The following is a 26,694-nucleotide window of genomic DNA, read 5'->3' on the forward strand; positions in this document are numbered from 1 at the left end:
AATTATGGTTTTAAACTATATCCCTATCTGTCTTTCTCAGGGCAAATGTAGGGGGTTGTGCTTAGGGCGTGCATTTTCCGCCTTTTGACAGTTGCAAATGCAATTATTAACTACTTTTTGATATTTTTTTTGGACAGAATATTAATATCATATGTTAGCACTCCCTGTTTGAAATATCCTAGACCCGCCTCTGTTTTTATTATTATTATTATTAACCACATTACAAATCTTCAAAAAATTGGCAACAGTATAATAATATCGCCTTGAAAAAAAATATCTAAAAATAGAAAATTAAAGTACTAGTTATGACTCATACAAAATTATTTAATTTACATTTTTCTAAATCTTTCTGTATATTAAAACAGATAAATTAATTCTAAAGGTGCAAAAAGGTGTTCAGTTTTGTGAGATTTAAGTAAAACATTTTATTGTTTTAGTCGAAATACCAATTAAAATAAAGAACTTTATAAACATCTTCATACCTTTTCAGAAAAACTAAACTTGAGCTGTTTATTAGCTGGTGAAAGGAGTCTATCATCACTGCTAGACAAATCATAGGCTGGAGACTGGAGTCTATCATCATCAGTTGAGATGTTTGACATGCTCCCTGGTGAAATTGGACTCTTCAGTTGATCAAATGAATTTGGGGATGTAACAGCTGTTTTCCTAGTTGAACTTGCACCCTCTAGTGGTGTACTGGTTTTCACTGCTGGAGATATTGGACTCTTTAACTGATCAAATGTATTTGGAGATGTTACAGCTGTTGTCTTAGTTGAACTTGCACCCTCTGCTGGTGTACTGGTCTTCATTGCTGGTGATATTATTAATGAAGGCGATAATGTGTTCTCCTTCATCTTTGTGTCCGTGTTCTTTGCTTTGTTGTCGATGGACTGGAATTCCTTTCGATTGGCTTCGATGGAAGCTAACAGATGATCAACATCTTTTAGCTGGTCACCATTATCATCAGAAAAATCCTGTAAAAAGTTAATACAAAACACGATAAAAATCATGGATGTAGTTGTGCTGAGCAGCATTCAAAGTTGTCCACACAGCCTACAGGTTATTTTAACCTTTTTACCAGCCAAATTTCTACACAGCATCCAATCAAGACACCTACCTCTGGGTACCTGTAACTGCTATGCTCGACACCCACTGAATGTGCTCTATCGCAGCTACCTAGCCAACATTTTATGGCCACAAGGCCTAATAAAACCTAAAGCTCTGTCTACACTATCAATATATGGACATGATGATGTCATACCACTACCATATTTGGGAATATCACTACCATATTTGGGCATATCACCACCATATTTGGTGCATGCACACAAGAATGAATTGTATTACCAATGAAATAAACGTTAAAGGTTTAAAATAATTCTAACCTCCCACTCAGAATCTGACGAGAGGTCTCCAAGATCAATATCAGATTCACTCTTCTTCTTCTCTCTTAGGCTTCCACTTGGTTTTAGTAGACTCATAGATTTTTCTGGTTTCTTCTTTTCTTCTCCAGTTGAATTAAACGTGCTATTCTTGCTTGCATTCAGTGAATCAGATTTACCATATTTCTCATTTTCTTCGTCTTCAGACACGAATGGAGATATTGGTGCTATTCCCACAACAGGTTCTCCATTTCTGAAAACAAAATAAATATAATAATAATGTTCAATTTATATAGCGCAAAATCCACTGAAACGCTGAACAATCAACAGAAAATGCAAAAAGCTCAAAAATGTTAGTATGTTAAAATAAATGCAAAACAATACACATTTATTTTAAATAATAGAAATCTTAATAGAAATTATATAAAAAGTTTTAGAAAGGTTGATCGATTGGAGGAAAATCCTTCAAACTATGCATCAAAAATTACCTTGTTAGTTGAAGCCTAGCCACAGGTGCTGCTGCCTCTAGTTCCCTCCTAGCCTGAAGCAAACCAAGGCCTGACAAACTCTTTCCATTAATGTAGTGAACCTGATCACCAGGCTGAATAGACCCTTCAACATCAGCAGGTAATCCTGGAATGAGATCACTTACAAAAACACCTGGCCTACGACCCTTCAGGTCAAGGGTTAAGGACAAGCCTAAATGGCCAGCTGAATTGCGTTCCATTGTGATCACAGGAAGGTTACTTGATAAGACACTTGGCAAGGATACAGAGTCAGATATAGAATTGGTGATAGGTTCCGAGATGACATCTGAATTCTTAGGTCGTGAGAGTTTGATGTTGACCTCTTTTGGGGTCATTCGCAGAAATGAAACAGCATCAAAATGGCTCATTGTAGTCATGTCATGCCCGTTTACCTATTACATTAAAAACAAATAAATATTACATTTGAACAAAGTAGTTCCTCTGATTCTGGAAGCACACAAGCCATTCTTTTGAAAAAAAAAACGGTCTTTTAACTTATTTAATTATATTCTCATTTTTTTTATCCCTGTTCTTTAAAAAAAATATATATACATGTGATTTGGGCTTTGTGCTTGTTCTGATGTCATTTTCTTGTTTCTACTCTCTAAAATGCACAGTTTTTTTCTATTTACTTACTTACTGAAACACCTATTAAATCAAAATGTTACGTATAAGATGTATTGTAATAAACACTGTACCTCTAGTATTTTGTCCCCTTTCTGCATACGTCCATCAGCTTTAGCAGGATCTTGTACTACCCCCTTGATGTAGCAACCACCAGTCTTAACACCTCCCGACACAGTGAAGCCAAGTCCGCCTCTTGATGGCTTCACTAAACTCACTTCAAAGATTTCCTTGGAAAATAAACAACAAAAATTACACAAGAGATCAACAACTAGATAGCAGCCTAATACAGTAGAACCCCTCATTTGGGCTTCCCCTATTAAGAGGAAAATTTCAAGTGAAAAGAACAAGGGGAAATATATGTTTTAACACTACAGCCAACCACTACAGTGGACTTAATTGGGTCCTGACGATGTCCCCTTAAATAGAGTTGATTGTAATAGCCTTAGTGTTACAAAATAAAAGCTTAATAAATAAACATTTACTTAAATTATGTCACTACTTTCAATTCAATTTATTTAAATTCTATTCTGGGGATTTTAAGGACCTTGGTACCATGACTATGATTAGCAGCATAGTTTTTGTCTGTTCTTGTATGGTATCAAAATAAATTAAAGTTTATCAATAATAAAATATTTACATAGTATGATAAACAATAAACAATAAAATGAAAGGGAAGTAAAATAAATAAGCTCATAGTGCGATAGTGCACAAGATAAAATGGATAAATGGATAAAATACTTACATTATCATTATCGACTTCTTGTTCATCTTTATTTGGTGTGAGTGGTGGGGACGTTGAAGGAGGTGTTGGTATGTCAAACCTATCATCTTCCAAGTCTTTTGTAGGGGATGGTGATGAACTAAACAAGCTGGTGTTGTTAGTAGTAAGAAGTGGGTTCGGAGAGGGGGTTGTCTGCCGAGGGGACATTGATAGCTTAGCTTCTAATTCTGATTCTTCAGCCTAAAAAAGAATTAATAAATAATAAAGTGAAATACAAAACTTAAATTACTTCCTTTACATCCATAGTCTTTCACATGATAAATAAGTTACATTATATCAACATGACACTCAGAAATGTAAATATATTTATATATTTCAATATCAAAAATATGAAATTGTGTAAAAGTGTTGTTTTACCCTTAATCGAATATTATCAAGTTCTTCTTCACTTGGACGACACAGAAGAAGTGTAACAGGGTTGGTGGCACTACGTAATATACTAACTGTTTCCTAAAATGTAAAAAGAAAGATGTTGATTATAAAAATAAATCTTTGTACCATTTTTGTCAGACTACGGTGAAACCAAGATTGACCAGGATAACCGTAAATGAAAAAATTCTCTATCCTTCTTAAAGGTTGCAATCCTATTCACTCTACATAAACAAAGTCTTATTATTCTTTGGCAGTGTAGTTGTTTTTTGTCATGAGGAAACAATTTTGACCTCTGACAGGATTTGAATCCAGGACCCGAGCAACTTAACCACCAAGCTACAATAAAAGTGCAACGTACCGCATGTGAGAGGTCATGAACAGGTGTTTCGTTGACCTTTAGTATGACATCATGCACTTCAATCATCTCACTCTCTGCTGCAGGCTGCCCTGCAAAGATCCTCTTGATTCGAATCAGTTGGATGGTAGGGTTCTTGTGAGCATCTTTGCCACCTTGGATACTGAACCCTAGGCCTTGAGAGCCTTTCAATAACTCCACTTCAAAGGTATTTTCTGTGTATAAAGTCAGATATTAATATGTAATATCATAAATTACACAAACCAACAGTGGTGTTGGTAGTCTATGAGTGAGATACCTACCTGTATAGACTCTACGGGGCCTGGACTATTCCATTTTCCTTTCGAGGGGTGTATTGGGAATAATGGCATGTATGTAGAGTCTATACAGGTAGGGATCTCACAAAATAGACTATATTAACTTTACACACAATAATTATTTGTGTGTGGTAATGAAATCATTGTCAATGTATTCAAATTAAGCTCTTACATACCAAGTACATACTTCCTGTAAAAAAAACAAGCTCATATGATAGTGGTCAAATGGTATGTCATTCATCCTACCCATGCAACATCTCAGGTTCAAATCTCACTAGAGACATTATTCATAAAAAAAATTAGTAATAGTTCTATTACTTCTATAATACATGTTCCATTTCCATGCAAACCATTAAATATGGTACAGAATGTACATTTGTAGGTTTATGTAAGTTTTCAATGCCACCTAGAATTACTTAAGTCACACCTGAAGATTTATCTTATATCCTAATGCTTATACAGTATTTCAGGATTTATATTACTTACCTGGTGTTACATATGGAAGGTCAGGAAGATGAACTTTGACACCTTCACCAATAGCTGACCTCATTGTACCAGTCAATGACATGTTGTCCATAATTGAGAAGTCACCAGTTCTGCTCAAAGTCGATGAAGGTGACACCACAGTAGTATTGTTAACCAATAATGAAGGCTCTTCCATTGCCGATGAGGGGGGTGTGTCCGACCATTCACTTTCGGCCGGACTTGACGGTGGGGACGTGAAAACTAATTCGGGAGCTGGGCTACGAGGAGTCGTGTTAGTGGCTGGTTGATTTGTAGAGAGAACTGTATTGCGACTTACAGATGGTGAACTGATTAACTCCAGTAAGTCAGCTTCTTGGGTGCTAAGCGCTGGTGACACAACACGATGACGAATATCAGCTTCATCGTCTTGGTTCTCCTCAACTTCACTCTCAGCTTTGTCATCATCAAACTGATTGTCACCTGCTAAGTCTGGGAGGTCAGAGTTCAATGAAAGATCATCTCCAAAATCTTCTATTGTCGGTGTAGAAATGCGAGAATCGGAGTCATCTTCGACATCTCTAAGATCTTCTGCAGGAAGACCAAATGGTTTCTCTTTCATACCGGAAGGCAGTACCGTGGGAGTGTACTCATCATTGGTGAAGGCTGGTGATGACATCTCATCATGGGATAATGTCTGTGGTGACACAACTGTGGAGTTGTTTGGTACTTTAGTAGAGTGGGCTGGAGTGGCATTGTCAGACATTGGTGATGTTAGACCAGACGTCTGGTGTGATGTCATATCTTCAATGTGTTGTTCTGAACTAGAGGTGGCTGCTCCAAGATCTGGTTACAAGAAATTAAAAGAAAACACAATTAATTAGTTGACTAAATTTTCTTGGTAACATTAACGAAACATGCTACTAGAGTAGATGTAGAAATTTGGTTGTAGTGATGTCATTCAAACTTTTGCCAGAAAACAATAATTGTTTAAAATGAAAAAATTAAATATTATCAACATTATATTTTCTTTTCCAAGCTTAAAGATCTGTGTTCTGTGTAGCACAGATCTTAAGCTCTGTCTACACTATCAAACTTTATGTGACAAAAAATGTGATGTGTCCATATATGGACATGATGATGTCATATCAGTACCGTATTTGGGTATATCACTACCATATTTGGCCACATTAAGCTTTTTGTAGACAAAGCTTTAAAATATGCATCATCCATGTATGTTTTCTGTTGCATGGAAAAATTAAACATTAAATTTTATTGAAATATGGAACACAATCCTTTATAATAGTGTAATATAAATTTATTTTGCAAACCTTTGTCTTCAGCAGCCATCTGTGCGGGTGTCGGCGTAGGAGGAAGCGTAGTAGCGCTAGATGGCGGTACACCGCGTTCAATTTCTAGGCTTGTAACAGCTGGAGCTTTGCGTAAGGCTTCTACAGCCTGCTTGTGCGTCACATTAGTCAGTGGTTCGGTATTTACACTAATCACTCGATCACCTAAAAAGTGAAAACAACATTTTTTAAAGGGTAGGGATTAACAGTTACATGCGTCAACATACAATTGACAGGGGTTGAGGCTAGATTTTGGAATAGATATTTCACCGATATAAACAAAAAACTATTGGCCAGAACTGAATCTGTCCACAATAATGTCTTTCAGTTTCAGCAAAACATGAAGTTGGTCATTATAACTCCTTTCCCCATACCACCTATAGTACAATTGAATCCCTTCTTTGGGAAACCTCTATTCAGGGGATAATCCTATTAAGGGGACACTTTTCCATGACATATAAAATAAATAAAATTATGCTTTATCACTACGGCCAACCTCTATTCAGCCATATTATGGCCATTTTACACAAACAAGCAGTAACGGTAATGAAAAATATAGAATCTATGTTATTCCTTATGACCATTTACAGAAAATGCGGAGTGGACAGTCAGTTTCTGATCAGGATTGATAAGGATTCTATGTTGGACAAGCTGCATGGTTTCCAGCTTACCGTTACCACTCTTAACACTGTGTAAATTGGCCTTTAAAGGGGATACTTTTTGGGTCCTAAGGTGTCCCCTTAATAGGGTGTACTGTGTTGTCTCAACCTACCAACTTGTATGCGGCCATCTTGATCTGCTGCCCCAGCCTTAGTGACTGTCTTGATATAGATACCTCCATGCTTCACACTGGTGTTAATGCCACCCTAGGGAAAATAAATATAAACCAGTAAGATAGGGTAATTAAGCAATGCAGTTCACAATCTCTTTTCCCATTAAATATGATGTAAATTGCCTTATTATTAATAACAATAATACAATTTTATAAAGCTCTGTTTACTGACATCTCACAGCGCTAAAAGACCACCAAAAAAATGATTAAAAAAGGTGAGATTTTAGAAGTGACATGAAATTGTGTTCCTTACAATTATTAATATAAAATGAAATGTTAGGAATTCTAAGAAGGAAGAAAGTAAAATGCTAATGAGATGCACTAGATTCTACTGTATCTCCATATAGCCTTATCTGTCCAATATCATAGGCAAACTCTGGATATATCGTAATACAGAGTCACATATGTATCACACATGTATGTATTATGTTAAGGCTATCATGTTACTGTTAGGTTTATAGCCTATGATACAGGCACATGTGATACATATATGATACTGTATTACATAACTTGCCTATGATACTAGAAAAATTATAGATTCAGTATCAAGAATTGGTTATATGATCAATATATGTACAAATTAATTGAGACTTACAGTAACACTGATTCCAAGGCTGTTATTAATCTTCTTCAGTTTCACATTAAACCTATCCCCAGGCTTTAGATTGTCAGGTAGATCATCAGTGAATTCACTATCAACATCCTCAGGTGGTACTGCCTCATTACCAGTTGCACCCGATGGCATTGACTGATCACCAGTAGCGGCAGATGGCACCCTTGGGCTGGCAAACTCTTTACCGAGGTCTTTCTCAACTGCCTGAAGAACCACTGGTTTTCGACTGCGAGGTTCATCAGGAATCATGTCTTCAAAGTCTGTGTTTTCTGGTGTAGTGACATCATGATCACTCTGAAACTCATCCTCCTCGTCACTCCCAAAGTCAAAGTCATCTTCGCTCATCTCCACACCACCTGTATTATTCAAATCATTTGACCCGTTGACAACCGGTTCTTTTGATAGCGTACCGTTTGTCAAAGGTCCAGGTGGCAGATCGACTGCTGCTGCGCTGTATTGTGATCCAAAGCTCTCTGGTCGTCGTTTTGGTTTGACAGGCGCTAGATGTTTAGTGGAGTCTTTAGGCGTGTTAGCTTGATTGGTGTTATCAATTGCAAGCGTGTTATGGTTTGCGATAGTCGCATATGGCGACTCTTTTGAATGGTCATTAGATGATTCAATGGCATGCATGAAATCTGTGTACAAGATTCAATATATTTGATAAATGAAAGATATAAAAAAATAAACTTGAAATAATGAATGGAATAATGTTTATCACAAATAGCGTGCGCGACGCATGGTGAGAAGGATTTTTTTAGCAAACGTCATGACGCGTTCGTACATGATTTGTTGTTTGTACACACATTGTGATGTTGGCTCTCAAACCCTTCCCATCATGCATTGTGCAATGACGTTCCTCACGAAATAAAGCTATTTGTGATAAACATTATGGTGACTGTAATTTGAATGTGTATCTACTGAATGTATATTGTTATGTAGTGCAGTGGAATGTGGAGTTAATGTATGTTGATTTTCATAATTAGGTTATTAATGCAAAAGCAATGTCCTTATATATATGCCCAGTATTTATAAATATTATTAAATATTAATATTAACTATATACAAATCTATTTCTATGTTAGATTATAATATAAACATTACTAAAATTAAGACATACATGTATATTGAACATAAATCTTTTACTATTATTCAGAGACCTCTGTTAAAGCAATTTAAACAGACGAGTGGTAACGGTATCTTCGTTGTTTTATTTTTTTATTGTCATTAACGGGTTGTCTTTGGTTAGCCTATTTCCTGTTCAGAGTCTAGATAATTTTAATAATCAACTAACACTCAAAGCGCTCTGATCTTTACGAAATAGCGCTATATAAATGTCGCATGTCGCATGTCGCATTATTAACGGTAAATCGCGTAGATTTTACCACGTAAATTCTGCATCTATCCTGACCGGAAACCAGGCGTCCGCTCCGCATTTTGTGTAAACGGTCATAAGGAATAACATAGATTGTATATTTTTATTACCGTTACCGCTCGTCTGTGTAAATTGGCCTTTAAGAGGACACTTTCCCAGTCTTACAATGATATGCTTTAATACTTCAGCCAAGTTATCTGAAGGTTTCTCTTAATAGGTGTTAAACTGTAATTGTATTAGTTTCTGATTAATCAATTATTCATTCTATAGTTGGTAGTATTATATTTAAAGTTATAAGTCTCTCTAATCCCAATATGTGCATATTAATAAATATATTTTTCATAATATTTGCATATTATCCCACCTGGATCAAGACTTTTTGGTTGTGAGAGTATCATCTTCACAACGTTTCTAGCACTCTGTATCATGTCAACAGCTCCTTTATGGCTGACGCCCTCTAAGCTTCGATTGTTGATGGATATTATGCGGTCACCAGGTCTGATCTGACCGTTGCGTTCCGCTGGGCTACCTGGTGTTATGCTTTTGATGAAAACACCAAGATCTAGATTGCGAGAGTTTTCACCTCCAACAATAGTTACTCCTGATGAGAAAAAAACAATTTTAAAAATATTAATTTCATTTGTTATCAGATCATAACCAAAATGAGAATTTCTATAAATACCTTCAGAAACAACTCCACTGTCAAAGAATCTAGCAAATATTTAAAATTAAGTAAAACAGTGGAAAACAACAAAAGAGTAATACTCGTTAAAATGGCTACCTTTGTGTGTTTGGCATGTGAACAGGATTGCCACCTTTAAGGAGGATAGTGAATGAATTCGCTTGTGGTTATCCTTGGCAAATTGCCTAAATACAGTATATATATATATATATATATATATATTCAATTCAATTTATTTTCCACATACTACAACTACTACAACCTAATACATGGAGGATGCATATTTTAAGATCTGTGCTGAGCATAGATCTTTAAGCTAATAAGCAACCTTAGAAAATAATAATAATTACAATAAACATAAAAGGAGTGAATAAATAAGTAAATAAATAATATAATAACAAAAAACCAACTTACCAATACCAAGTTCTGGATCTTTCTGTAACTTGACTGTGATGATTTCTCGCTCCGGTGTATCTGGCACCGGAAGTTCCTCCAAACGTTGCCGTAAGGAATTGCTTATTGTCTCATTGGGATTCAACCCTGGAGTAAATGGTGTGTGGAGTTGAGACCTAATACTGGCATCTGTTAACAAACATGTCAATTAAATAACTTAACTTTGTTATAGTCTTTTGTCAAAACCACACAAACATTTAAATATTTTTGCAATTCTTAATTAGCAATATTTTGTGGTCTACAATCATGGTTTATTAATTATGATTTAAAATGAATATCATTTCAGTATATTTTATTCATTTATCCATTAAATATGGTACAAAAAAATAAAATATTATGACTATTGCAGCCCAAGGAGCTGAATTGCTGTAATATCAAATAACAACAACAAAAAGTTACAAAACAAATACAATATACAAAAAAACACATCCTGGTAACAAAATTTAATTAAATGGTTTTTATATCACTAAAATAAAAAAATGTAACTTACCTATAACTTTGGCCTGTGGAACGTTGCTGTTCTCAAGAGATCTTTAATAAAAAAAGAGACAAAAACAAATTAGAAATATTTTTAAAAATAACATTAACATATATGGTAATTTAACTATTAATATCAAGCATTTTCCTTTTTTTTACTTTAAATTATTTTTTAAAAATCAGAAAATAGAAATCAGTCTGACACAATACTACAAATTTGATTTTATCCTCAAAAAAAAAAAATTACCTTACCTATCTCTACTATTATTTTGCTTCTTTCTCTCGCGTCTGATACTATCAATAGTAGCATAAGCTGGATCATCAAAATCCATTTCATCATCTTTAACAACCTTCCCATCGATTTCTTCAAAGTCTTGCTGCGTAACGGTACGCCTACTACGCACCTCTCGTACATTTTCATACTGAGCATCTTCTGTGAGACTGTACTCGTGCGTAGAATCCTTTTCGTGTTTATCGTAGTTGTTAAGTCGGAATTCACCTTTCGCTCCATTGGTTGGTAGAGACGGTTGGCGTGAGTAACTGTCTCTGAGCGAGTCTTCATCGAATCCATCCTCAAAACTGTCCTCGTGGTCCTGAATATTGTAACCAATGGAAACGGACTGGGCTAGGGATCCCGCAAAGGAATCCGTATCCAAAGGATATTCTGAAAAAATATATATATATCATTAATACTGTACTTTATAAAGCTCTGTCTACACTATCAAACTTTATGTGACAAAAAAAATGTGATGTGCCCATATATGGACATGATGATGTCATATCACAGGTTTTGCTGTTTGCTGTTTTGATTCAAATCTTCTCAATACAACACCCTTAGCAATCATCGTGTAGTTGTGTATTATTATGTATACCTTTTTTGTATATGTATACTTTTTTTTTCAACTTTTACCTTTAGAGCTCTGTCTACACTATCAAACTTTATGTGACAAAAAATGTGATGTGCCCATATATGGACATGATGATGTCATATCACTACCGTGTTTGGGGATACCACTACCATATTTGGGCACATCACACTTTTTTTGTCAAACTAGTTTGATAGTGTAGACAGAGCTTTAAACTTTATTTCATAATTTTCTTTGTGTCTGTAAGATCCCTGCAATATTGTAATAATGTAAATATTTATATATTACTGAATAAATGTAAATGAATGAATTGAAAAAAATTGTAACATGCATGATTATAGCTAAGAAGAGTTTAATTATCAAAAGCTGTACCTTGATGGAACTGTTGAGATGTGTTCAGTTTTTGTCTCATTGCCATCTGAAAGTTGTGTTGTTGTTTACTCAACCGTAGTAAATACTGCCCTCTGTAGGAAAACATAAATGAAACAAATTGAAGAATTGAGATTGAGTCACAACAGATAATGACCTAAATCAATAAATAATTCAATGCTATATATACTGCAATAATAAGAAAAACCAATTATGATTATGAATAATTAGCTGTACAGTGAAAGTACAAATGTGTCATAATTGCTTTTATAAAATAATTGTAAACTTACTTTTTATAATTATCTGTGTAAAGTGTTATTTTATCTGATGAATCTCTTGCTTCGATCACAAACTTTTTCCGCTGATAACAAAATTCATAATTGTATATTAATTTCAATGTTATAAATATAACAAAAATAGTGTATCATACAAATAATGAATGTTTATGAGTGCGATGGTACAAATAATTTCATTAGGTGATCCACGAGGAGAAGCAAGGTACCAAAAAAAGTACTATGACATGATTGTTTAATAGTACGTACTATTGCACACCATGTGACCCACAATCGTCCAATCAAATGACAGGAATTTATTTATGTGTGTTATAATACCGTATAACAAATGTAAATATTATAGGCTTGAATCTAAAATTGGAAAATAAATGAGGGGGTTAGATACTTACATTGAATGCTATTTTCTTAGTCAAATGCCAAGGGTGTCTTTGTACAGGTATTCGCTGTTTACCTCTCTTGTCATATATAATGACCCCTCTTGTACAGATTCCCACCCACAGAGACAACTCATGTTCTTTCTTGTTCTGTGAAATACGATGAAAATGGATTCCAAACTCTGCTAACTTCCTTGCTTCCTGTTATAACAAAAGAAGATAGTAACCATAGATAAATGAATAACTTCATCATCAACAGTTTAACATCAACTTTACAACAAATCATCATCATTTTAAACATTTTTTTTTTTAATGTTTAAAAACACCATAAAATTTGAAATGTGTAAATAGATGTATAGTCATATTAACAATCTCAATATATCTGTTTTTCCATTTGATATTTTTTAATGTTAAAAAAGAAATTTGGCAGAATTTCATGTCACAAAGAGTAGACTGTATATATATATTATTTTAATTTCTGAGACATTTGTATTAATTTATCTAAATAGAGAATTTGTCTTTAATCTTTATAGTATTATAATATTGTTATACACTATATTTAATCAAACAACACCAAAATGAGGTAGTTTTGTTGGCTAACCATGAGAAACTCCAACTCAGCCTGGTCATCGATCATTCCTTTGTGAAGCTGATGCATCGTGGGTAGCTTCCTCCTAATCTCGTTCACACCCATAACGCTAATCATGTAGGCTGGCAAGTAATGTTCAGGTAAAAAGTAGTTCCGTGTTAATGAGGCGGAGTGATTTAAATCTCCCATTTCTGCTTGTAATGCCAACGACGCGAGTTGTAACGCTGCTTGTTCATCACACTTTGTTCTTTCTTCTAAAATATCCTTCCGCAGCTGAAGGTAGTACTGGTGTCTGGTATTTAGTTGTCTGTCAATTTAAAAACATGTTTTTGTTCACCGTACAAAAAAAAATAAAGTTTCAGAAATGTATTTTAAAGTAATGTGATGTGCCCAAATATGGTAGTGATATGCTCAAATATGGTAGTGATATGCTCAAATATGGTAGTGATATGCTCAAATATGGTAGTGATATGATAATGATCATGTTCATATATGGGCACATCACATTTTTTTGTTTGATAGTGTAGACAGAGCTTAAACAATATTAACAAATATACTTTCAATTGTTATTAATTTAAATGAAATTTGTAAATTGAAACTAATTAATAAGTGATGACTAATACACAGAGTATAATAATATATCATACCTAAGAACACCTGGATTTTCTACATAGAATTTGACACGAAAGAAAACTGTAAATGATTGGTTTGACATTCGACTCCGCCTTTTTACCTCCTCCTTCCATGATTGCGGACCTACTTTGTGCAATTTTTCCTCAGATTCCAAAAACAAATATTCGCCATCTAAGAAAAATATCATTTATATTAATAAAGTAGTCCAAATAGTCAGTATCATATACTTACTGTGATTTGATTAATATGTGCCATAGAAGCCCACAACTTGGGTATACACAAACTTGGCAGAAAATGTATAAAGCTCTGTCTACACTATCAAACTATTAAACTATCAAAGTTTGATAGTGTAGACAGAGTGTGGAAACAGAAATCAAAATGTAATGGTGTTTCAGTCTAAGAATCAATGCATACATTTAATACCTAGTTTCTGTTGCTTGCTACTAGACCACAATCACACGCCAACTCCATATTTCAATGAATTTCACTTACCACGAATATAACAAAGACCGAAGTAGAAATGTTCAATGATATCAAGATGTTTAACAACAAGTTCAAACAGATCCTTTCCTGTTGACCCTAGGTCACACATAAGATCTAACCGTCGACCATTCAGTAACACACAAGTAACCTTCTTACGATTTGGTGGCAGCTTACCGGAACGACTCTGAAATAATTTAAAAGTAAACACATTTAGCAATCAGACATAAGCTCTGTCTACACTATCAAAAAAAGTGTGATGTGCCCAAATATGGTAGTGATATTCCCAAATATGGTAGTGATATGACATCATCATGTAATATATGGGCACATCACATTTATTTTTTCACATAAAGTTTGATAGTGTAGACAGAGCATTATAAGCAGTTGTGGCATGGGAAACTGCCAACTAATATATTGGAAATAAATTATCAATTAATTTATAAAATGGTGAAGAAATCAGTGAGTATGAGAAGGCAACCCCAACCGATATTTAAACATGGAATCTTCTGCTTTTTATACAGAAATCCTGGTTCAAATCTGATAGCGACTCTTTGACACTCTCGGCTACCAAAAATAAACCCATATAATTGTATTGTAAGCATTCATGTTGATATAAACATATAGACAATTTGATTAATTTTACATTGTTTAGTATTTGGATCTCTGGTGTAGTGCTATTACTTACCAATAATGACGGAGCTGCAGACAAGGACACATTTGTATCATCATGGGCCACGGAAAATTCCGGACCAAAAAACTTCTGCAAAACAAAATGTAATAAAAAAAACAAATTAATATAACTATTAATATCCCTAAATATGACATAAAATAAGGAAAAGAAAAACTAACCAGTAATTTAACGGTAGAGGTTGATCGTCTGAGTGTTCGTATATTAGGATTATCTTCATAAACTACGCAGTTATTCTCTTTCTTTTTCTTAACTTTTTTAAACTTTAACATACTGGTGATTTCATTGCCCCAATGCACGTGAACACATGGACAGGTTATAAGGAAATATGTGCTTTATGAAACTTATTTATCTTGTCTTATAGACAGTAATACATTAAGCTCTATGAAACTGAAACCAAACTGTTCTCGGCCAATTATTTGTTATGTTTTGCTTTGGTTTGTAAAACTATATTTCTGTTATTATTATTATTAATTGCTAATTTAACTTTTATTTTTCCTTTATTTTGATTGTTATGCGCATTGAGTCTTTAGCATAACTATATTTCATTTCCATTTTTCCAACTGTTTTATTATTAATTGCTAATTTTAAGACAGCTTTAAAAACTCATCTTTAGAACTTTTATTTGAGTTTTCAGCATAATTCACTATAATCCTTATTAATAGTATTGTTATCATTTTTAATAATATAAATTTATTTTATTTCAAAGCAAGTCTTACTCCTAATGAGTGAAGCCATCAAATTCTATTCAGACGACACTTCTACGATTAAGGGAACAACACTTAGAAAGGTTTCGAAGGTGTTCCTTAAGGCTCTGTCTACACTATCAAACTAGATTGACAAAAAAAGGTGTGATATTCCCAAATATGGTAGAGATATGACATCGTCATGTCCATATAATGGGCACATCACATTTTTGTGTCACATCAAGTTTGATAGTGTAGACAGAGTTTTATAGCTCTATTCAAAATACATCTTATACTGCTGAAGGAAACGAACACAGTATCTATCTATGGTATTATTCCAGTAGTGATGACATCATTGTATTCAAAAGTATTATTTATTAACTCAAATGTATCTTAGGTACCTTTAGTTTTCTCTTGGCTGGTTTCTGTTTCCCATTCTCTCCGTTCCGTCTACGGATAACATCTGGAGTTGGGCTTCCTTGTTGTTTATTTGCATCGAGATTGTCACTATAATCAGGAAGTTTTGCATTGCCATGGCTACCAAAGGTATTCCCTCTATGTAGGTTGGGATCGGATCCGTAATATGGGAACTGGTCTGGGTGATAACTCCCTTTAAAAAAATTATTACAAAATAATAGATAGATAGAATATGACCAATCATAATGTATTATTATTATCAAATATTATTTCATTTCATTATTTATTCGGTCTATTTCAGTATATACATAACAAAAAAAATATTTTGTTTATATATCATCTTCAATATTGATATTACATATTATATTCAAATTATCTTCTATTGGTTAAATAAATGTTACTAAACTTTAAAAAACTTTAAAAATGTTTTTTAAAAAAGGAAATAAACTTAATGAAAAAATTTAACTAAATTTTCTGTGTGTACATACAATTTTATTTACATTTACATACAGATATTTATTACATTCAATCATATGATCATTAATTAATTTCAATGAAGAAGAAATTAAAAATATTTACCTTCTTGTGCTGATGGAGCAGTAGATGCAATAGATTGGAATGATTTTTGTCTCTTATTTCTCGTTTTCTGATAACCTCTGCCATCTTCATAATCACTTCCTGAAGACTCACCACCACGATAACTCGATGACGACTGAATGAGATCAGGTGGCATTCCCATCTCACCGCGCAAAACACTCAAACGTTCACGCCTCTCTCGTAATCTTTCATACGCTTGACTGGCTCGGGAATACCTGCTGCTTGTCCTGCTAATATGTGATGGAGGAGATTGAGACAGTCTTTGTGACCTTTCACGTGACCTATTCACCATTGGTGACCTGTCACGAGTACGATTCCGAGGTGGTAAATCAGGCGTGCTCGGCGAAAATATATCGGAGATGTGATAAGATTGTGCACCTGTTTCGTCGTAACTTTTATAGGAATGTTTGTTTCTGGAATGTTTATAGTCGTCATAGGAATCGTAGGAATCAATAGTAGTCGTACTGTAGTTGCCGTGACCGCTAGAGCGTGCATCACGTTTGGAATGTTCTGAATGATAGCTGCGTTGTGATCGAGGGCGCTTTATTGACAAGGAATCCAAAGCATTGGAATGCTGCCTTGGATGTTTAGTACCATTAAAACCTATGAGTTAAAATCAAAGGAAAATATACAGTAAAAAATAACACATAACTTTTGTTATAGCAATATAAACTTGAACTACTTTTTATAAATTGATGAAATAATTAAACATGAAACTATAAAACTAAAATAAAAAAATATTTAAAAATTACCAAAGTTATTGAGCACAACTATTTGAACTAATCTAAAGCTCTGTCTACTCTATCAAACTAGTTTGTGATGTGCCCAAATACACAAATATGGTAGTGATATGCCCAAATATGGTAGTGATATCATGTCCATATATGGGCACATCACATTTTTTCACATAAAGTTTGATAGTGTAGACAGAGCTTTAGCAAATTAACATGAAAAGGTTAAGAAAGTTTGAACCAATAAAAAAAATCAAGGTAAGTTAAATTTTAATTTTTAAAATGGTGGCAATGTTTCAGGTAGAACATGTTAGAGACAGATACACGGTTATTAATAAAAATAATATTTCATCAATAGTTTATTATTTATGCATAATTGTTAAAAATATGAAATTAATTTTTCTTACCTGGTAATGAAAGATGTTGACCTGATTGACCCGATTTTTCTATACTGTTGTCATGACGACCATCTTGAGCATCATAATCAGACAAAGGATTGCTAAGCTGTAAAATTAATTAAACAATATTGAGTGCTCCAGTATTGTGTTTTCAAATTAACAAAATATTTTGTAGTGCAACATATGTGTTTGACTGAAAATGACTACTGTAGAAATACAATTTTGAAAGAACCTATCAGGTGCTCTCGTCCTGGGCAAGGAGGAACTCTGATATAGCATGAAACATTCAAATGTTCTGCCCTTACAACAAACCTTAGTTTAATACTATACTTACATCTTGTATGTTTCCAAGTACTAGCTTAGCCAGTTTGCTGAGATGATGTGAATAGGGTACCTTTATTGGGAATTGCTGTGTATGCAATGTACATGCCTAAAAAACAAAAAGTACATATATCATATATTGAGTAAATACTGTACAGTCAGTCATTCATTTCAATTCATCTTTTATTTCGGAAAAAATAATACAGAGTACAAGGTTGTATCATGTATAATATACAACAACACATGTAAAAAAAAATATGTAAAAAAAATATATAATAAAGTGGAATAAGTGAGGCACGTGAGCAGTAAACTTGTCAATGGACATTGATAAGTTCAGTAATTATTTTTCAGTAAACATACTGTGACTGATAGATTAAACTCTTACAAAGTCTGTGCCAAAAGACACAAACTTTGTAGTAGTACAGGCTAGAAAACGAAGGATGTATTGGTGTTTATAGTACAGTAGAATAAAGTGTCCATCTAATAGGGGTGGCCCCCTGAATAAGGGTTGGCTGTAGTGTTAAAAGATAAATTGCTCTTCTGTTTGTTGCACAGGAATGTGTGTTTTATTGTACAGTATGTGATACTGTATTAAAGTTCAGCACCAGTGGCGGATCCAGGATTTTGAAATATGGGGAGGGGGACAGGGCTAAAAGTAATGAAATGAAAGTGCTGAACTTAATTTTATGTCCTATCTTTTGCATTACAATTTGTGAAATTTAGAGGGGGCATGGGCCAGTTGGGCACCCCTTGAAACCTTGAGCACATTGAAGCCTCAATTGAAGATCTTACCTCTAACACATGAATTAACCCAGATCTCCTAGCTGGATTCTCCTCCACCATGGAGAGCAGAAGGGAATGAAGAGAACGAGTTAAATTATGACTACTGCCTCTATGTGCAGTTTTACCGAATTCAGCTGCCCAGAATATCGTCATACCGAGGGAGTAAACATACATCTATAGAAAAAACAAATTGAAATAAAAAAAGTTTTTAAAATAATTAGTAACTGTAAATTGTAATCATTTTTGTTTTCTCTATTGGAGAGATCGGACTTTTACTACTGTTGGGCCTAGGCTCAATCTGGCTTTACATATTAGGAACTTGACATCTATGGACAGTTTTAAGTCACTTCTAAAAACTAACTTTTTCAGATTTTTTCTTTTTGACAGCGCTATGAGCAATGATCGTTTAAATGGCGCATTAAAAATTGAACGATTGATTGATCAATTAATATACATTTTAATTTTACAAACCTTTTCAACAGCGACATCCGAGAAACTGACGCTGTGTGCAAGGATTTCTGGAGGTAGGTAGCCACTAACGTCATACTGCGATGTGTTGACACTGTCTGCATACCGTATCTGACCAGTAGGTTGCAGTAATAAGGTGTGTGGACTGATGATGAATGATGGACCATTGTCAGCTATAGCTTGACCTAATATTGATAAACAGAGAATGAAATAATTTAAAGTGGGCTCTTCAATGAAAGTTGTTATTTATGTTTTAAACAATTCACATCTCACTTTTACAATTTAACTTCATTTTGTTGTTAGGGTCTAGGGTAGAGAATGTGAACTATATTTTGAGTACATTGTTTTTTTCTTTTTAATCATAATTAACCATAATGTTTTCTAAAGTAATAATATGCACAAATTCAAATGTCAGATGTCAAAAAGTTACATCGCTATATTATGTAACCTGTATAGCAGAATAATTAATTATATTAAATAATATTAATAATTGATTTATTTTTATTAATGTTTTCTGAATTCATTTACAATGAATGTGGGTTTACTGTAAATTAAGGGATATAGTATAAAGTAATGCCTATTATAAACAAAAATTAATATTTTATGATTCTATACTTTCTTTCTTTCTTTCCTAGGAGCATTGCCTATTACATTTATTATACATAGGCAATTTCGTGTACTGTACACATTACCTCTCAAAAATATGTCTTGCATGGCTTCACTGCTATGGCATAGCAAGGCCCATAACTCCTCTTCTGATACAGCATTTCCTTTGACTTCCAAGGCATCAAACAGGGAAACATGAACAAGAGATGCTACTGGCATCTTGAATCCTAATTAGTAAAAGATAAATTAATAAATATTATATTATAACACATCTGACCAATTACTCACCTTGACACAAAGCTACTCCACAGTAGTTATAAACAATTACAATCCCATTAGTACTACTGTATACATTATCATTCATTATGTAATCTTGAATTTTTAGTTGAAATTGCAATACATTATAATTATATAACTCTTATAGTATGCTTCAGATGTAATGTAATTTAGGAACTGTCTCACTGCTAATAAATGTATCTACAGGTATAGTTTGAAATTGAGTATTCACTTGTTTTAATTACCGTTATGTCAACACATTTTTATAATAAAAAAATGTAATTTCCAATACACTACTAAGTGGTAAATCTCTAATTATACTATTGACAATTAATGAATAGGCTAAAAATACCAAAAGCAGACAATACAACGCAGGGTGCATGATGGGAACACCAACAGCTGACCTTGAAAACAACAATCAACATCATTATATTTTATACTGTATTGTTTGAAGGTTTGCATGATGAAATGAAATGTTGATATGATTATATTTATTTACCGCAAACTTTATATCAACAATTATATTTTATTTTTGGAACTGCAATATTACTGAAAACAAACGAAATCAAATAGAAGAACATTTTGCAATATAATGGAAAATAATAATATACTTATTTTACACAATAAATGAACCCTTTTGTACCGTACTAGAAGTACCTTACGAGAGTGATGTGACACTTGTGATGTGATGTTAGTTTTTCAATTTAATTTGTTTTTGTATATCTCAGAGCAAACACAATTTTAATGTATATTTTATATGCAAATAGAAGTAATATTCCACTGATGAATATGTTTATTGCATGTGCTAATTAATATTGTACATAGTATAGTACAAAGTAGTGAAAATATTAAAAATTAAATATATTTTGAATTAAATTTGCTTTATTGTTACAATTATACTTACTTCTCATTTATTTACAGTATTATATATTTTACAGTTTAGTTTAAAAAAGTGATAATTACTTAAATATGTAAAGACATTATTTATAATGACTGTCATTAAATTGTTAATTACTGTCTATTTTACAATTGTGAAATAGCATAGAACAAATTGGTAACATTATAGCATTGACAGCATATGGGAAATGACCACAGCCTTTAATAATAGTGAGTCACAATGAGGCAGATTGATATAGAAATGCATACAAAAGATATGAGCAAAAATCAATAGTAAACCAACAATGCAATCATAGCTAAATGCTAGTATATTGTGCCCCACACCCAATTCACACTTAAATGCACACAGACCTGGCCTAATACAGCTGAATCTATTATTATATTGACATCAAATATGAATGTCGCTGATGCAAACAAAATGGTACAAAAAACAGTGCATATAATATGACCACAGATTGTAAAATGTTACTGTAGTGTACGCTTTTTCTTTTAGTTAATTTTTTATACTGTAGATGTACCAAATTACTAAAATAATGATATTATTATTACTTTCCTTGAAATACCTGTATGCAATTATTAAAAATGTGAACAATTTTAAAATGTCTTTATTTCTTGTTACAGATTTGTTTGTTGCTTTTTTTTTAATTAAAAAAAATGTTATTATTAACATAGAGATAATTATTATAGTGTCTGAATATCTCTGTTATTAATACGAAAAAAAAACTCATGGCTATTGCAGTGTTGTCAATAAAATAATATTATTTTATATAATAATAATAATTCATTTGGAAACAGTGTGTACTTTGCCAATGCAGATCCAAGGTGACAAAACTAGTGGTACCTCTAATAATTAGGCCTACATGTACTTACTGATACTACTTTTTTTTCCTCATCCATTTTTGTTATACAGGTAATCTATGTTATTTTATTAAGTAGTGTACATAGACAAATGTCAATATTGTACATTTAATTTATTTTGTCTTAACGTGATATGTACATTGCCTTTTATTATAATACATATTGTAAATTGAAATGTGAATACTTTGTAATTTTTAGATTAATTATTTTAGATTATGGATCCCAATGGAAATAAGCTAATAAGCTTTTTGGGCTATCCTTGAAAATCTTTTATAAATTTATTTATTTTTAATGTCAGTAATGTATACAAATTTATTTCATTTTGTATGTATTTTTATGATTTTCCTAATAAAATCAATATAGAGGACGATAGAGAGCAGAAAAGTCAATATCAATTTTAATATTAATTGACACAAACTTCTAGAAACATTTAAATCTGTTTTAAAAATGCACATAATTTGGACGGATCCCTTTCATATCAAGAGTAGATCTAAAAAATCTAAATACATTTCTTGTTAAAAAAGGAAGTAACGGTTAAACTTCTTCCTTCTCCCTCCAGTACAGCATTTGGATCTTTTTTAAATGAGTTCATTAATTTTATTTTAATTCTGAAAAGGGCTACATTAAAATCTGTAAATACATAGAAATTATTTTGTCAGGTATTCACCTATGGTGGTGCAGAATTTTTTTCTGTCAAATACAAAATAGATATAAAGGGAATCAGGGAAACAAATAATTACATTACTACAGCATTATATACTATCTACAAGAAATTAACCAATTGTAATTTCAACACAATTTTGAGGAGCAAGATCAGATAATTATCTGCTCAAAACAGCCAAACACTGTCAATTTCTTGAAAAAACCCCAAGAAACAAAAGAATATAAAAATGACAATCAATGAACTTAGCTATCTACTACTAGTACTACGGAGTATCTACTACTAGACTAGCTACTAGGCCCTACTATTATTGCCTCTAACTAATGACATTGACAAGAACCTAGCCTAAGACCTATGTAATCATATCCATACTACATCCTTACAGAATATAGCTAATATTTGTTCTTATGTGGAATAAAGCCTAGGCCTAGTAGTAGTAGCTAGAGGCTAGGCCAACCCTACATTCCCAGTAGCTACATTGATTGAAACATGCCTGGCTCAGTACAGTTGCCTGGCTGGACTGTTTATGTTGAAAGAGATGTCGAAACACATAACATACCGAAACTTGAGTCGAGTTTCCAAAGTAAATATTAACAACTTGATTTAACAGATTATATCCTTTGTGTCTTCTTTATTATCTACAGCATTATTGTTTTTCAAACTGCTCATAATGGTAATTAAAATACATAAATTCAACACACATTTCTAGGCCTACATCATCATCGTATCGTTCGTTGTTGTCATCCTGAAGCGTTGATCACTACATGACTATACCATTTTATTATAGGGATGTAATGTAATTGATTTGTCATGTTAAATCTTAATTCAAACTAAAATGTTACAAAAAAAATATACTTATATATAGAATAAATTAGTTTAGTATTGCTATATTCTAATATATTTATTTTTAATTGAAATTAATGAACATTATATTTTAATAAAAGTCACCTTGAACACCTATATATTTAATAGACTATTCTTGTGACGCGTCAGGTATTTAGGGATTTAGTACTGTATTTAAATTTGAAACATGTAAACAAGTGAGGTATATTCAGAGCGTCATTCTGGCGACTGGAGCATCCTCTACTTCTCTACGGAGCGCCATTTATGCCTTTATTAACTTCAATAATAGAAATTGTACTACGGTAACTGCTCAAGTGGACCCAATTTAGCACCAGGGTAGCACAGTGATATAAAATAGAAATAAAGTCACTAAATTTTAATATCTTTTCGTATGTTAATACACTGTGCTCAAGTGGACCCAATTTGGCGCCAGTGGAGCACAGTGATATAAAATAGAAATAAAGTCATTTAAGTTTCAATATCTTTTCGTATGTTAATACACTGTGCTCAAGTGGACCTAATTTGAAGTCACTTAAGTTTAAATATCTTTTCGTATGTTAAGACACTGTGCTCAAGTGGACACAATTTGGTACCAGTGGAGCACAGTGATGTAAACTAGAAATAAGTTACTGAATGTTAATATCTTTTCGTATGTTAAACTGTGCTCCAGTGGACCCAATTAAGTTTCAATATATTTTCGTATGTTAATACACTGTGCTCCAGTGGATCCAATTTGGCACCAGTGGTGGAGCACAGCGGAGAGTGCACCTATTCATGGAAATATGAAATTAAATATTAAGTACTCCAGTACTAGCCCACCATGGTTGTGGCAGAGCTAATAATAATGAAAATAGAGCCCAGAATTGCACTTATACTTATTACTATACATAATCACCTATGATAATTATGGTAATGTTCAAATTTCAAATATCCAGATGCGACTTCAAAATTTTAGGTGGGGTTTTCTACTTTAAAACTCGACTTCGTATAAGGCCTACCCGGCGGCGGAATTAGTCTAAGCTTCGAAATTGGTCTAAAAATCGGCATCTTTGCCAATGTTCCATATTTGATCTTATTTTACTCTCCATTATCTCCATACAAGAACCATCGAAGACAAACTATCTGTTTAAAACATGTTTATTCTGGGGACGGTGCGGCCATACACAGCAACTACCATCAAAGTTTATTCATAACATTTTACAATAGAATATCTTGCATGAATCGGACATTTTCGCTACCAATGTAGCAACATTGATTAACAAAATCAAAATTTAACAGTGTGGCGTGTTGACCGCGAATGACTAACAATACCATCTTTCCCACTACACCTGCACAACCATTGCATAACAACGCACGGCATACCAAACCGTTTCGTACACCTGCGATAAAAATATAAATTCAATTTCTTTTAAAATTGAGGGCGGCAAACCTAAAATTTACGAGATCGAATACGGGGTTAAAAAAAAAATTAAATAAAAAAAAAGATGTTAAATGTGCTCTCCCTGCCTCAGCACTAAGGCCCTGCCACAGCCTTTTGGGGTCGTTTCCAGCACATCACCAGATGCATTGATGTTGTCGCCTCATGATGTGTGGTGGAAAGGGGGACGTATAATTCTGTGAACCCCAAACACAGTGGCCGCATGCCTTTAACTCTATTCCACCGACCAGCGTGGGAATCGAACCCACGACATACGTGTTGTCAACACGACGCTCAGGCGACTGAGCTAACTGATCATTTTGGTTTTAACAAAGTTAATATGATAGTTATGACGTACTGGTGAATTACGTAATACACGTATAAATAGACTATTATCAGCTATTCAGTCATGTACTACTTCGTGGCCTAACGGGTAATGCTCAGGTTTAGGTGCTCTGAGCTCTAGTAGATTGGGTTCGAACCTCTACGGATACTTTTTTTTTTTTATAAAAAAAAAAATAAATAAAAAATAAATAAATAAATAAAATAATGAATATTGTTTTTCTTTTATTTTAAAAGAGAGATATTTTGAGGGTTGTAAATGTTAGGCCTAACACAAGTGGACCTTTTTTAAAATCAGAAACAAAGTTGCATGGCATTATTTTCCATTAAATAGACTGCTATAAAACCTCGAAAAGAAGCCCATGTGCTCCTTCATTTTTGGTACTCTTGGGTGGGCTTCTTTTCCACATGAAGTTCTTTTCGAGATTACTTTTGCAAACTAAAAGAGGGGAGCTGATAGGTTCCCGGCCGGAAAAGGTTTTATTTACATGATTTGAACAATCTTCTAATGTAAAAACATCAAAATTTTAACTTTTTTACTCTGCTAAAGGAAACACAAAGGATATTAGGAGGACTGAGGACGACCAAAGCCTATTTATCGAAACGTCGAGAAACTCAACAGTTCTTTTCAGAACTAATATCCATGGTGTACCGCAAACTTTATATCAACAAAGGATTTTTTTTTCTTAAATTTATTAAAATTTAGTGACTTTATTTCTATTTTATACCACTGTGCTCCCCTGGTGGCAAATTGGGTTCAATTGAGCACAGTGTATGAACATACAAAATATATTAAAATTCAGTGACTGGACCAGTTACCGTAGTACTATTTCTATTTCAGAAGTAAATAAAGGCATAAATGGCGCTCCGTAGAGAAGTAGAGAATGCTCCATCGTCAGAATGACGCTCTGAATATACCTCAACAAGTTTAAATTGTTGAAATACTGCCATCATAATAATACAGGTTTACTATACTCCGATCCATGATACTGTATTCATTCATAATTTTTTGTGAAGTTAGTTGGTTGAATTTCTATTTATACATAATATATTATTGGACAAAAAAATACCTATTACGAGTATTTTACGTTTCAGTTATCAATAAAAATGTAGCTCTTTCCAACAACAAGCCAAAAAAGTATTGTTTTCAAATTTTGGTTTTAATTAGTAATGCCAATTTAATGTCACATAATAATAGCTGTTATTCACTTGACTAAAACTGGATCGAAACAAAATTATTTACCTGAAAAGATGTAATTTAAAGCAACCGTGTCGGATTCGGACATGGGTGTCATCAAAATGTTCTACATTTGTTCCTAATTTGCTGGGGGTTCTCCCGAACCATTGAACAACATCGCTATGAGTGTAATTTGAACAGAGGCAACAGAACTATTAAAAAATAAAGCAAAAGTATATAAAAAATTAATTAAGGGCGTACAAAAAAAAATTATAAAGAATTGAACAAGAAATTAAGAAATCTAAAAACACAAAATCCTA

The 26,694-nt window shown here is 33.2% G+C and overlaps 1 protein-coding gene across 2 annotated transcripts in view; it reads right to left on the reverse strand.

The window, feature by feature from the left end:
- Positions 1–23,308, reverse strand: part of LOC144844221 (tyrosine-protein phosphatase non-receptor type 13-like) — a 37,880-nt gene extending 14,572 nt beyond the window's left edge. For both annotated transcript variants that reach the window (XM_078701002.1, XM_078701001.1), the window contains exons 1-30: positions 23,155–23,308; positions 19,990–20,130; positions 19,301–19,482; positions 18,839–19,003; positions 18,060–18,155; positions 17,735–17,831; positions 16,579–17,199; positions 15,984–16,192; positions 14,894–14,968; positions 14,218–14,392; positions 13,740–13,896; positions 13,105–13,399; positions 12,519–12,704; positions 12,127–12,197; positions 11,840–11,931; positions 10,854–11,265; positions 10,615–10,655; positions 10,086–10,253; positions 9,354–9,590; positions 7,600–8,252; positions 6,945–7,038; positions 6,155–6,337; positions 4,848–5,669; positions 4,048–4,259; positions 3,675–3,767; positions 3,279–3,497; positions 2,608–2,763; positions 1,871–2,301; positions 1,386–1,635; positions 483–974 (exon numbers count right to left, since the gene is read on the reverse strand). In XM_078701002.1, the coding sequence (XP_078557128.1) occupies positions 483–974; positions 1,386–1,635; positions 1,871–2,301; positions 2,608–2,763; positions 3,279–3,497; positions 3,675–3,767; positions 4,048–4,259; positions 4,848–5,669; positions 6,155–6,337; positions 6,945–7,038; positions 7,600–8,252; positions 9,354–9,590; positions 10,086–10,253; positions 10,615–10,655; positions 10,854–11,265; positions 11,840–11,931; positions 12,127–12,197; positions 12,519–12,704; positions 13,105–13,399; positions 13,740–13,896; positions 14,218–14,392; positions 14,894–14,968; positions 15,984–16,192; positions 16,579–17,199; positions 17,735–17,831; positions 18,060–18,155; positions 18,839–19,003; positions 19,301–19,482; positions 19,990–20,122 (7,017 nt within the window). In that variant the 5' untranslated portion in view covers positions 20,123–20,130; positions 23,155–23,308. The remainder of the gene's footprint in view (positions 1–482; positions 975–1,385; positions 1,636–1,870; positions 2,302–2,607; positions 2,764–3,278; positions 3,498–3,674; positions 3,768–4,047; positions 4,260–4,847; positions 5,670–6,154; positions 6,338–6,944; positions 7,039–7,599; positions 8,253–9,353; positions 9,591–10,085; positions 10,254–10,614; positions 10,656–10,853; positions 11,266–11,839; positions 11,932–12,126; positions 12,198–12,518; positions 12,705–13,104; positions 13,400–13,739; positions 13,897–14,217; positions 14,393–14,893; positions 14,969–15,983; positions 16,193–16,578; positions 17,200–17,734; positions 17,832–18,059; positions 18,156–18,838; positions 19,004–19,300; positions 19,483–19,989; positions 20,131–23,154) is intronic.
- Positions 23,309–26,694: the final 3,386 nt, after the last annotated feature.

This window comes from Antedon bifida, chromosome 6 (genome assembly GCF_963402885.1).
Source record: "Antedon bifida chromosome 6, ecAntBifi1.1, whole genome shotgun sequence".
NCBI lineage: Eukaryota > Metazoa > Echinodermata > Crinoidea > Comatulida > Antedonidae > Antedon > Antedon bifida.